The following is a 14,423-nucleotide window of genomic DNA, read 5'->3' as shown; positions in this document are numbered from 1 at the left end:
CTTTCCATTTGCTTGGTAAATATTCCTCCGTCCCTTTATTTTGAGCCTATGTGTGTCTTTGTACGTGAGATGGGTCTCCTGAATACAGCACACCAATGGGTCTTGACTCTTTATCCAATTTTCCAGTCTGTGTCTTTTAATTGGGGCATTTGGTCCATTTACATTTAAGGTTAATATTGTTATGTGTGAATTTGATCCTGTCATTATGATGCTAGCTGTATTTTGCCTGTTAGTTGATACAGTTTCTTCCTAGTGTCTTTACAATTTGGTATGTTTTGCAGTGGCTGGTACTAGTTTTCCTTTCCATATTTAGTGTGTCCTTCAGGAGCTCTTGCAAGGCTGGCCTGGTGGTGACAAAATCTCTCAGCATTTGCTTGCCTATAAAGGATTTTATTTCTCCTTCGCTTATGAAGCTTAGTTTGGCTGAATATGAAATTCTGGGTTGAAAATTCTTTTCTTTAAGAATGTTGAATATTGGCCCCACTTTCTTCTGGCTTGTAGGGTTTCTGCCAAGAGATCCGCTGTTAGTCTTAAATGTTCCCTCTAAATACTTTTAGAACCACATAAGATATTGTTACAATTTTTGCTTCAACCATCAAACATAATCTAGAATCTTCAAAAGATTTCTATTGTATGTACCTATATTTTTGTTTGTGTTCCTTCTTTTTTTTCTCCTTTTCTAAAATTCCTTCTCTTATCATGTCTTTTCTTTTTAGAGAATTTCTTTTAGTCATTCTTTAGGATAGGTCTGCTGGCCATAAATTATCTTAATTTTTCTTCCTAGGAATGTCTTGCCTTCACCTTTGTTCCTAAATGGTGTTTTCACTAGATAGAGAATTCTGGGTTGTCAGTTTTGTTTTTTAGCATTTTTTAAAAATGTGACTTTTTTAATGGCCTCTGTGATTTCTAATGAGAATTTCATTATTATTCTAATTGTTTGCCCCTATAACTAAGATGTTGTTTCTGTCTTACTGCTTTCAAGACTTGTTCTTTGCCTTTGGATTTTAGAACTCTATGAAGTATCTTCATGTGGATTTCCTTATGTTTATCTTCTTTCAGGTTCACATAGGTTCTTCAATCCAAGAGTTATGTCTCTTATCAAAATTTGGAAATTATCAGGTGTGTAAACACATGCTTGCCATTTCAAGATGAATACCCAGTTCTGTGAGGATTCATGTCGTTGCTTCAGTACAACACAGATTTACTCTAAGTCATGCTGCAGCTGATCATTCTTGTGTCTCATTACTGCCTACTCACTGGGTATCATCCTGGACTTGCTCTTTATATGTGAAGCAGATTCCTGAATTCTCATTCTTTTCCACTGTGTGAAGGAAAATTGTAAAATGCTTGTTACCTGAATTTTCAAATTCAGTCCAGAAAAAAAAATTTAATAAGGGTTAATATTAAACTAATTTATTGGCATCTACAATCTGGTAGATGACATCATATTGCATGTCAGACAGTTATTAACTAGTTTCTTATAGATATTGTCATTATTTTAAAAATACTTAGAGAAATAGTATTTGCCAGGCACTGAGGATATAGTGGTAAACAGTTCTTATCCTTGGGTATTGCATACCAAACTGTACCTTGAATGTTAATATCAGCACATGCCTTTTATAGGGATGACTAAACTTCACAGCTTGGTCTACATAATTACACTCCAACCTAGGTGCAGAAGTCGGGATAATTTTAAGCAACTCAGTAAGAAATTCTTGAGGAGCTAAATACAGGTGTGCATGACTCTTTCACTGAGGAAACTAACAATTTTGGAGTCACAGCTTATAACATGTTACATTCAAGTTTTGCCATGAAAGACCTCCTCTTCACTGTTCCTACCTAATCACAGGCTTCTTCACAAGGCTTTCACTGAATGTGGCATGCCATATACCATGTATAGTACATTTTGATTACCAGATACCAGAATTGAGGGTAGATGTTGTGAACCCTTAAATTTGCTTAGAGTTGAATTTATCAGTTAATGAAAGTTCTGAGGTGTGTTAGTTTTCTATAATGAATTACTACAAATTTAGTGGCTTAAAATAACATACCTCTGGAGGTCAGAAGTCAAAATGGATCTCACTGTGCTAAAATCAAGATGTCAGCAGGCTGCCTTATTCTCTGAAGGCTCTTGAAGAGTCTGTTTTCTTGCCTTTTCCAGCTTCTGGAGGTTTCCTTCATCCCTTGGCTCATGCCCCCTTCCTCCATATTCAAAATCAGTAAGGACCAGTTGAGTCTTTTTCACAGTATCTTTTTATTACATTGGACCCACATGTGTAATTAAGGATAATCTTTATATTACAGATATCTGATTAACTACCTTAATTCCCACTTTCTTTCTTATCCCGTTTTCTTCCTCATGGCTACTTCATGAAGTGAGATAAGACTTAATGTGTTTTGAAGCTTTATGGATGAGGAGACTGAGACAAAGAGGATTTAAGTCATTTGCCCACCTGGAGGTATAGCAAAAATACTTCTAAAATTTAGTAAAAGTCCCATGCTTTTTTTTTTGAAAGCTCACTGAATGAAAACATAATATTTTATGTAAAATATTAACATTAAGTTTTAAGGAAAGGATTTTGTAAGATACAAACACTTTGAATAGAACTGAGCTGTAATAATTGATCTTTTAAATGGCCTCAAAGCAGGGAGGGGATGGGGCAACTATTAAACACCATATATCTGAACTTGGACTTCTTTTAGTAGTTTAAGATTTGTTGACCAATCAGGTTTAAAACTGAAGATGTAAATTTCAGAATTTTTCAAAATTTTCAGTTGTATCTCCTTTACTGTCAAATGTTTTGTATATATGTCATATACACCTTAAAACTCTTTAATCATTTACTTCCCTGAGGGAATATATCAATATACTAGGCCAAATTTGGTAGGAAATACTGATATTTATGAGGAATAAGCTAAAATAAATTGTCTCTATTTAAGCCCAGGATATGTTTACATTGTGATGTACCAGATATAAATACATGGGTACATACTGTCTGTGTGTGAATTGCCAGAGGAAACAGTTGGTGTTTGACATTGAGCTGTACTCTGTAACTAAGTGCACATCACTGATATATATCATGCCATTATTCCACTTCTGAGGTCTGCTTTACTCCTAGAATGTAAGAATTACAGAAACTAGAAAAAAAAAATCACTAAAAATTTCAAATTTCGTTTTGATCTAGAGTAGACCCAGGAATCTATAAGGCCTGAGAAGCCTAGATCTGGTTCAGTAGGTACCTCAAAAAACCAGCACAAACTTTTGTAGCTTCTGTAAAGAAGAGGTGATCAAAGAGTAAGTCAAATACCCAGCACTTCTGTGAACCCCAAAATGTATACCCGGTTGACCTTATGAATCTAGAACAAGAACAGAGCATAGGATAAACTTTCTCCCAGCCCAAGTAATTTAAATGAAAACAAACTTCCCATTATGTGAACATAATGCAGAGTACGTGTGGGAAGAAAAATGATTTTATGCCTGGATTTCAGCATATGAAACTTATTCTTGAAATAATGTTTATAATAGATCATAAACTTCTCTTGCTCATTTTGGCCAAGACAGCCCATAGGCCGATTTAGAACAGTGATGTGTTTCTTGATGAATATATTCTTACTTTCTCTGCTCATGTTACCGATAGAAATGACAAAAATCTTAGTAGTTGACTGAGTCAGAATTTTCATTCAATATCTGGGTGTTTCTCAGTGCCAGACTCAAGAATGAGGTGGAATGGGGTAGATTATTGTGCTATTTTCTGTACTGTAGCAGTTTTGTGGCAAGAGGTTTTAAATCTCTAAGGTTGTCGAAGTGGAAAGTTTCACCAGAAATGAATTAACATCAAAGAAAAACATGAGTACCTGTATTTGGATGTTTTACCACATACCCAAGACAGACAGTGGACTATAAACCTTTCATTTATTGGACCAATTGGGCTCCATCTGTAGACCAGCATGTTGTTTCAGTGTCTGAGACAAACCGCAAGGGATAGCCATACTTTTTGAATGTTGTTTTTCATTTTAACCTGTGTGTTTTCTGTGGTAAGGTTGGATGAGAAAACTCTTAACTCATTGTGGTATATCCAGATATGTACCAGTGGGTGGCAGTAGATATGGCAGAGTTCTAAATAATGTAGCTACTTATAATGGATGACGTCTAAAAGAAGTTTACTAATAGGCCTTTTTTGCTTGTTTGTTTTAAATTACAACTGTTTCGCACATTTTCCCGATTTTAGCTGAGATATTTAAAGGTGATTTAAAAAAAATAATGAGAGCAAATACATATATAATGCTTCTTATATACTAAGCACTATTTTAAGTGTTTTACTTATATTAACTGAAAGCCCAACACATTTGATTGTTGTTTAGGTATTTGAGCTAATATAGTCATATTGTTATGCCTTTATTCTATTTTTCTTTACTAATACAATAAAATAGGAAAAACGTTTGCTGGCAAATGTTGTATTAAGCTGAGAAACTGTCATTCATTGAAACAGATTTTGTGCTGCTGTTTGATTTTGTGAAATCTTCTGTATGCTGTATATTGAATATATCTTGCTGAAACAACTGTCTTCTTAAGTGTCTAGGTGTTTGCTTTCCATCATAGCCATATTTTTAGATGCTGTCTTCGAAAACTGAGGAATTTTAACATGGACAGTTGGTAACTGTAGATCTTCCCACAGATTGTCGATGTTACACAAGTGCTTTAATGAAGTTTTCTTTTGTTTCTGTTTGGAGAGGCATTAGAAAATACATAGGCATTGGAATACTGTGTCATTTCAATACAAATCTTGAGAGTCAAAGCACAGCAGTCACTTTTGTGTAAAGAAAAAAAAAAAGTACTGGACCCTGGTCCAATTCAAAAGCCCTGGGCTCAGATTGATGCACCATTAACTAGCTATGTGACATTGACAGAGACATTTGATCTCCGAACTCAGTCCTCCACTGTGTAACCCCGGGACACTAGATTAGATCAGTAGCTTTCAGTCAGGATAATTTGGAGCTTTGCGGCTTCACCATGCCACCACAGGGGTCTACCTAAGGATAGGAAGGAGCTTGGCAGGCTGGCCCCCAGGCCCTCCACTTCGGTTTCCTTGAAAGCAGCTCCTTCTCGACTTTTTAAATTACCTATTTATAATTTACATTAGAAAGTATATATGATTTCACTTATAAGATAGAATTGTACTTCTTCAGGGGAAAAAGAAGGAACCCTACGATTAGATTATTTCTGTGTTCTCTTGTTTCTAAAATGCCAATAATTCCAATAACTGGGTAGCTAAGGAAGAAAAAGAGAAACTGACCATTATCTTTGACATGTAGCTAATGTCTTGAGTATCTGGAATGGAATGGTAGAAGGCTAAGTCCGTCATTTATAGGCTCGTAAGGGTTGTATGTGCTGCTTTGTTTGATGAATTTCATTATATGAAATTATATGACTGCCACTCACAAGTAGAAATAGCATAAATTTACTTTTTAATAAAATATTGAATTATTTTGAGAATTTGCATTATCTACTGTGTTTGGTAATTTCCGTGACACATAGAATAACGCTGGACAGGAGCACTGAATTACAGTAAGTTACAAGAGCCATGCTTTTCTCTAAACTGCAATCAGTAACTCAACATATTCTGCTGCCAATGTTACTCTGTCCAGTGTTGTTGTTATAAATGTTGCTGTGTCAGAAGCCCCTGTTTCTATAACTTTCTCTCCATTATCAACTGGGCTGAGTTATAATATGGATGAGACATTTTATAGGAATGGTTAAAGAAAAAAATAGTCATTTCCCAGTTTGATCTTCATTCTTCCTAGGAAGGTTCAAGTTACTAGATGGGTGAGTTGCTCATACACACCTGGACATGACTCACCTTTTAAAAATAAACAAACAATCTATCTGCTTCTTGGTTACCAGAAACCAAAATCAACACTACAAAGTGTCAAACCTCCTTTAACAGCCAGATCACTGGTTGCAAAGACTGCAGAGGAAGAGATATAAAAGTATCTTAGCCAAAAACATGGTTGTGATATATTAACCCTAAGTGTGCCAGAGAAATGTAAAGCAGAAACAAGAGAAAACAGGACAGCTGGATTATCCAATTCTCATTCATGATGTTCTGCTTTTTTATATGGCTTTTTCTTCCTCTAATGACTTTATGTCATAATAAGTGAGTATCAGCTCATTTAAAAAATTGGGGCCAGGTGCGGTGGCTCATGCCTGTAATCCCAGCACTTTGGGAGGCCGAGGCGGGCAGATCACAAGGTCAGGAGATCGAGACCATCATGGCTAACACGGTGAAACCCTGTCTCTACTAAAAATACAAAAAATTAGCCGGGCATGGTGGTGGGCACCTGTAGTCCCAGCTACTCGGGAGGCTGAGGCCAGAGAATGATGTGAACCTGGGAGGTGGAGATTGCAGTGAGCCGAGATTGCGCCACTGCACTCCAGCCTGGGCGACAGAGCAAGACTCTGTCTCAAAAAAAAAAAAAAAAAAAAAAAGGAAAAGGAACCAATCCGAGGAAAATACACAGGACTGCTGTCCTTTTTACCAAAGATCTTTCATTAACTAGTGTGGATGGAAGCAAATTTCACCACAGCAACTTGCATGGTAGTTGAGTTGCTATTTGTATGGAACAGCAAACCAGAGAATAATAAAAGAAAACACGAACATGTCAGTGGTGAGCAAGGGAGCAGAGCAGCCATTCAGCTCTTTCCATGCTGATAAGAACAAACAACAAGATTGTTCATTATAATGAGGGATACTAATCACACTCAGTTATCACAGTATTAACTCTCTAGGGGTCTCACCTATATTCTCTCGTGTTTTGTCTGTTTGCAGTAGAGTGGTTCTTCTCAGCAATGCCCAGTAGCCATATTTCATCAGCACAGGTTAATAACCCTGTTCATCATTCCAAATGCATGTGCTTGAACAATGCACCTAACAAGTGAGCAGTGGCATACAACAGTGGTGTAGGTGGAGTGAGCAATTTTGGGGATATAAGTTAAATATCAAACATAGAAAGACAGTAATTAAGGAGAACATGGATGTAAAATATGGATGGGCCAGAGGCAGTGGCTCACACCTGTAATCTCGGCACTTTGGGAGGCCGAGGCGGGCGGATCACTTGAGATCAGGAGTTCAAGACCAGCCCATCCAACATGGTGAAACCCCGCCTCTACTAAAAATATAAAAAGTAGCAAAGCGTGCTGGCTGTGGTGCCTGTAATCCCAGCTACTCAGGAGGCTGAGGCAGGAGAATCACTTGAACCCAGGAGGTGGAGGTTGCAGTGAGCAGAGATTACGCCACTACACTCCAGCCTGGGCATCAGAGGAGACACTATCTGAAGAAAGAAAAAAACAAAAAAAAGTCATGGACGCCCTGATTGTTGACTTGACATCAGAGAACTTTTAAAGCAGGTCAGAAGAATACAGACAAGTGTGTATTTTATTTTTAAGTCAGTATGAAGAAGGGTGCAATTAAGTATTGAGAGGTACAAATGAGAGCATGATTAAACAGAGCAGGATGATAGAAGAGCAAAGCTCTGAAAGTGGCTTTGTACTAACTAGGTGATCTCAGCCAAACCACCTGCATTTCTTTGAGTCTCATGTCTTCATTTATTTGTTGTAGGATGAAACATTTTAAGGTGGACTGGAAAGTTCTTCTCAATTCTTAAGTTCTCTAGGCTTCTGAATAGAGATAAGAAGGTTCAATACAACCACATCCCTAGAGACTTTAAAAAATGGCAGTAATCCAACAAAAGCTAATTTAAGAAAACGAATAGAAGAAGAATTATGTATTGGAAGTCCAGGAGGTTTGGGGTCTTTAGTCGACGGTGGATGTAGTCCTCAAGCAATTCTGTTTCTTGGTTCTCATTTCTTCTTTGCCGGCCTCATTGCCTAATAAGTTTCTTCAACATAGTAGAAAATACAGACTTCGAAACGCCAGGCTAATATAAGCTGTGGCTTCAGAAGGAAAAAATTTCTCTCCGGGCATCCATATTAATCCTCTAAAAGGACACCTCTGGTATTGCTTAGCTCATATGTTCAGGGAGATAAGATGCTCTGACTTGCTAACCTGGGCCATGACCTACTTTTGCAGCAGGAAAGGTTAGTTAGACCTCTTGACCAAAAGTTTCATGGAAATCACATGGAAGAGAAGAACAGGAGTTCTCAAAGGGAAGATATGTGGCACAAACTACAAAAAAAAAAAAAAAAAAAAAACCCAAAACAGGTGTCTGCTTATACCCTTTATACAAGATGGTCAGTCAGGGAGAATATTTATATAAAATTTAAAATGCCAATTCTAGGAATTCTTTGGTTGTTTTTATTCAGCTATCCCAAATCAAGCATTGTCATTGGCATCAGATTTGTCGGAAGAGTAGTATGACCCGTATGTATTTGGAGAAAACTGAGAACATAATTTTTAAGTTCCTATAATTTTATGAAGTTCTGTGAGTAGACTGGACTTCTTTCCATCTATATTTTATCAGATGAGTGAGTTGTGTTTGGCTGCATAAAAGATCTGATACTCATTATTGATCCAGTAAGTTTTATCTAAGGTGTTTGGAGTTGCCATACTAAGTTGACTCTGGAGAAACAAGATTAGTTTTTTTTTTTGTGATTGATGAACCCCACTATATATTACTCCAGTTACACTGCACCATTAACCAATGTAATTCATTACAAAGGGCTCAGCTCTGAGAACCTCCTAATATCCAGAAATAATGGAACTAAGTAGCCACATCCTCATAGGAACACAGCAGTGATCTTATATCTCACAAATATTGAAGAGAGTTGGGGTGAGGACACAGTTTACTGAAACCAGGTGGTGTAGAAATCTGTTGTGTTGGCCTGCCTGATGTCCGTTGTTCCTTCTCCTGTTACAGAACCCTAATTTTGCATTTGGAAACTATTCTTTCTATTCTTAGTCCACTCCTTTTGGGATTATCAGTGAAAGTACTCCATACTTTCCCCTAGCCAAGCAGTAGGCAAGAGATCTAAGCTAGGCTCAGTAGCTGTTCTCTTTATGCACTTTCATCTTGAGTAGAATGACATAAAGTTTAGAGGAACCCAGAATAAAGTGCTCATTAGCTCATCAGCTCATCAGCTCATCAGCTCATCCTACCCACATCTCGACCCAGCCAGACCTGCTGTAGTTGTTACTCCCTTCAGATTTGGGATCCTCTTTTCCAGTATATCTATTTGTTACCTTCTAATAACTTCTAAGTACATGTTATTCAGTTAGCAACTCATTGCTATCAGATGGCAAGTACCAGGTGCCAAACCACTCCAGAATTCCATTTATTTAGCTCCTGGTTCTGTGAGTTAGAGTTGACACTGGGCTCGGCTGTTTCCATCTCAGTCATCTGTAGTCATCCTGAGATTGACTGGGCAACTCTGCTTCTGGGCATTTGCTGGCTGGCAGCTGGGGCAACCTGCAGGGTGACAGAGGTGGGAAGAGTCCTAGACCATGTGTCTGTTGTCATCTAGCAGATTGGCCTGGGCCTATTCAGATGTCAGTGACAGGGTTCCAAGTGAAAAAGTGAAAATGTGTGAGGTCTCTTAAAGCCTCAGTCCAGACTGAAACAGAGTTACCTCAGCTATATTGTACTCACCAAATCAAGTCGGGAGGTCAGCCCAGATGCAAGAAGTGAAGCAGATGTGCATGGCCTCTTGATGGAAGTAGCTACAAAACCACAATGCAAATGAGTGAGGGTGCAGGAAGAGGAATGATTGAGGGCACTTAAACATTCTTCCATACCCCAAGTTGGTTTCTGCATCTTATAGCCAAAGAACCTGATATGCCAATCAAAACCCCTTTAAAAATACACCCTAAAACACTGGCCTGCTCTTTTTACTTTTTGATGTACCTGATTATGGGAGGTTTTGGGAGCAAAGTCAGTTCCTCTACAGCATACAAAATAGAAACAATCTCTTATCCTTAATCCTAGCATGTTGTGTGTTCAGGAGATTGCTTACCTCTCGTCTGTAACCCTCTTAGCTGTGCAGCCTCAAAGGATCATTACTGTCAGTTCTGTCATCTGCCAGGTCTCCTGAAATTTTGGTGTATTGCCTGCCCAGTTACAACACACCAGCATGACTTTGTCACTTTACTATATGACTGTTTCCTGCTATATCTAGTATAGCACTTGCTAAAACATTTGAGTTTGCCTTTCTGGGATACATATTAGGCTTCTCTAACTTATATTTTCCTTTTATGTAACAGCCTCTTGGTAAGCTATATCAAAGAGAGAGTAAGGCAAATATTCATATTAATATACACTGCTGTAGGTGTTTCTTGCCAGTTTTCATCCAAGTTCTGACTCAACCTAGTCCTCTTTAGGTTTGTGAGATATAATAAGATCATAGCACAGGGTGGTATAGCTGCAGGCAGAAAATATGTTGTCTTAATAGCAAGTTCATAAATTAATGTAGGGCACTGAGACACCGTGGCTGTATACATGCATTAAGACAGAGCTCTCTTCAGTTGACGACCTTCCCTTCCAACCACTAATTTCTCTGGGATGGTGCCAAACTCTTAGTCAAATGTAGCTTCAATGCATCCCACCCTCTCAATGGGAAACAATAATTAATAAGACTTTATGGATGAGGTGGTGTTCCACTTCCATTAATAACACTTATTATTCCAGGGTGTTTTAATTTGGTTATAAAAAATTGACTCTAGGGGTGGAACTTGGCTTGGGAGCTTATTTTAAGGGCAAATGGTTTGTTTCTAATTTTCTTTCAAAAGAAAAGGCTTTTCTTTTTTTCTAAAGGAAATTTTATGTAGCATTTAGTTATATAAGCATGAGACCAAAATTCCTAAAATATTGGTATGATTACAGATTTTTAATTGATTTAATATTGTCCTTGGGTATGTCAGGTAAAGCTGAGACATGTCCCAGGGCTTCTCAGCTAGCTTAGAGTTGGCAGGCTCCAGCGCTCTGCATGTCATCAGTTGGGATCAGAGGGTGTTTCTTTTACATTGCTTCTCACACTTAAACATCAAATTCTCTTCTCAGGCAACAGTTTATACAAGCTAATGGCTGAACTGCATTTAATGATAAGAGGCAACTCATTTTTACACTGTATTTTGATGGGTATTTTGCTTTCTCATTACAGATCTACTGGAAGAGACCCAAAGAAAAGATGAAGAAATGGGATCTCTGCAGGTAAATTCTTAAATAGGGCAAGAATCCTTGGTATGAAAACATTTGTGTTTTGCTCTTTTATCCTTTATTGTTGTCACATTCATGCTGGTATAGCAAATGGGGTGACAAGGACAATGTCAGAACTATAAAGTTGGGATTTGCTTCCTTTAGAAGTCTCTGAGAGCAGTGATCTAAAGCAGGAAGCCAAATCAGCATCTATGCTACTTTTGATAGGAAATTTTATTCCTTGGTATAGCATAACAGGAACTGCAGCATTGGGAAATGAAGACAGTATGCCTTCATAGTCATTTCCCTCAAAACAGGACTGATGAATGAGGATGAATTCATGGAATCTACATTTTCAAGTGAAAGTCAAAAGTATTCTGACCCCATGGGTGTCATCTACCAATGACCAACCAATTAACACATAAATAGAGCTTAAGATTGCCTTATACAGCCTCTCAATTTTTCAGTAGAGGTTTATTCACATTTCTTGGGCTGGAAAATTGTGTCAGAAAGATTCCACTCGAATTTTAATTGACACTTCCGTGAGCAATGGATGTTAAGTTGACATCTGACAGAAGTTCTCTCTTCCTTTCACATTGGGCTAACTTACAAATGGCTAACTCAAGTGTCTGTCTTTATTAGGGGGAACATGATCAGTTATATTCCCATGACAGAACCAATTCAGTTAATGTCACGTTGGGGATTAAGAACAGTAGATACTTTGGTCATTTAGAGTTCTTCATTGGCCTGGAGCTACAAGGCAAGACTGGAGAGTGATGTAATGAGCTGGTTTGAGTGCTTTAAGGGTAAAGATTTTTGCTTTTGGCAAATGAAAGATAGGCCACATAAAGTCCAAAGAGCAAGGGAAATGTTCTGTGAGTGGGGATTCTTCTACTTGATGGTATATCCATTAAGAGAAAATTATATAATTGATCTGAAAATGCAGAGGAAGCATAGTTTATACATCTAATAAAAATGGTACATGTTAGCTGCGGTTTTGTACAGATTAGATTATTTTAACATCTTATACTATATTCAGGTATATATATATTAAAAAAAAAAAAGAGCATTGGTTAGTCCAGTCTGGGGCTAGGAAGAATCTCAAGTGTGTACTTGACCTGCCTATCTCTGTGAAACTAATATCACCAATGCTTGTTGTTACAAAAAACATAGCTCTTTGTACACTAAATGTGTATACTGAGGAAGTGTTTTTAGGCATTGTGGTTATGTGTTGTGTTTACCCAGAATAACATATATAAACATACTTATTGAGTGTATATCTGGCCTTTTGAAATGGCAGCACAAGTAATTTTTTCTTTCACAGTACAAATGTTGGAACTAGTATTCTCATTAAATTTAATAGCCTATGTTTCTTCTCAAATGTTTATTAAATACTGGCAGCATTTTCTACTGAAATGTCCATCCAGTGCAATAGAATGCACCAGCCAACTAGCTATGGACATTTATAGTTGGAGAATGTGTAATATGATGTCCGAGAGCAGAAGAGTTAAATGTTGACACTTTGTAGTGGTAACTGGTGCCTGATACTAACACTCTATTACGAATAAAGAAGGAACTCTCGGAATGTACAAGAGTACAGAAGCATATCACAGAAAGCCTTTAATGTTAAAGGTTAGAGGAAAATCCTTGGAAAAGTGCCTATATTCCTGATTTCTATATTCACATATGAATATCAGAGATGATAGTTTGGAGAATACTATTCAAGTATATAGGCTGAAATCCTACAATGACACAATAGTACCTGGCTCTGTTTCTGATTCACTGGGTAACCTTGGATAACTCAATTAACTTTCCTGTGCCTATTTTCTCATCTGTAATAGAAAATCATAAAATTGTCTTCCGGAAGTGTTTAGTGTGGATTAGATGATCCCAGAAGGGAGAGCTAAATATTTAATTCCAATTTACAATGTTAACACATCCTCATGTATCCAAATTGGAGTCAATTTTATTTACTCATTATCATCTTATAATTATGTATAACAGACATTCTGCATTTTATGCTATTCTCATTAGGGGTAGGGGGTATTTTATTTAGCTCTAAACCCTTTCCAATTTCCTATAAATGAGGTACTCCATTTACTCATTGAACAAACACTTACCAAGCACCAATTCTGTGCACACCACTGTGCTAGGTGCTAGGGATACAAAGGCAAGCTGTGTATACTGGATGGCTTCTTGCCCTCTATATTACGATTAGTGAAGACTATAAAAATCAGTTTTTATAATAAAATGCTCAAAAATCATATTAAAGGAAAAGTATAAGTGACTGTGGGAACATATCATAAGAACATCTGTCCTTGTTTGTCATAGGTAAGTGTACGTTGACAGAACTGAAAGGGAATTAAGTACAGTTGAGGTAGGTTAAACTGGAGTGGGGTGGCAATCCAAGTAGGCTTCCCAAAGAAAGCCAATGTTGGAATGATAACTAGGAGTTAGCTAGGCACGTTTACAGTGAAGATAAAAGTTTTCAGCAGTAGTAAAGGATAGGGGAAGGCCTAGGGTAAAAGAGCGCAGTTTCATGTCTAAGGAACTGAAAGTTCAGTATATTGGAATGTAGCATCTGAGAGAGGGGCAGCAAAACGAGAACTTTTTAAGTAAACGGAGGTCTAAAAGACCTTGTGGAGGAGTTTGGAGTTTACCTTCAGTATATGAGAAATTGGAAAAGGGTTTGAAATAAGAGAACAATATGGTAAGTCTGCATTTTAAAGAGATACCTGGCTGTAACGTGAAAAATAATTAGAGGCAGGCAAGATTGAAACCAGGGAGACCAATTAAGCAGATGTTTGTGAGACTCTCGGCAAGAGATGATGGTGACCTGGATTGGGTGGCATCAGAGAGCATGAAGAGGAGTGGGTGACTTCTTACTATGTTTTAGAATATAAAGCCCTTGGAACTTTGAGATTGGGTGTTAGGAAGTAAAAGGGAAGGAGTTAAGAATGATTCTTGGATTTCTCAATTCAGCAGCTTTACAGATAGTTGTGCTCGTCAGTGATATAGGAGGAAGCTGATCCGTTCAGTTTTTGATATTTTGAAATGTCTGGGAGGTGATGTTAAGGTTGGTTCATATGAGTCTGGAGCTCAGAAGGTGTTTGATCTGAACATGCAGAATTTGATGCCATCATATCTGTTGTCCATATCATAGGAATGATACTAAAAGTCACACAGTGAATGTGAACTCCCAAGGGAAGTATTTAGAATGAGGAGAAATGAAATCCTAGGCCAGAACCCTAGGAAACACCAACATTTAAACAACAGGC

At 37.6% G+C, this 14,423-nt stretch overlaps 1 protein-coding gene across 8 annotated transcripts in view; it reads left to right on the top strand.

The window, feature by feature from the left end:
- Positions 1 to 14,423, top strand: part of CEP128 (centrosomal protein 128) — a 483,382-nt gene that overhangs the window by 370,361 nt on the left and 98,598 nt on the right. For all 8 annotated transcript variants that reach the window (XM_017873844.1, XM_017873838.1, XM_017873839.1 and 5 more), the window contains one exon: positions 11,111 to 11,160. In XM_017873844.1, the coding sequence (XP_017729333.1) occupies positions 11,111 to 11,160 (50 nt within the window). The remainder of the gene's footprint in view (positions 1 to 11,110; positions 11,161 to 14,423) is intronic.

The sequence above is a fragment of the Rhinopithecus bieti genome, unplaced genomic scaffold (assembly GCF_001698545.2).
Source record: "Rhinopithecus bieti isolate Rb0 unplaced genomic scaffold, ASM169854v2 scaffold_6782, whole genome shotgun sequence".
NCBI lineage: Eukaryota > Metazoa > Chordata > Mammalia > Primates > Cercopithecidae > Rhinopithecus > Rhinopithecus bieti.
This window is presented reverse-complemented; position numbering and strand designations above follow the sequence as displayed.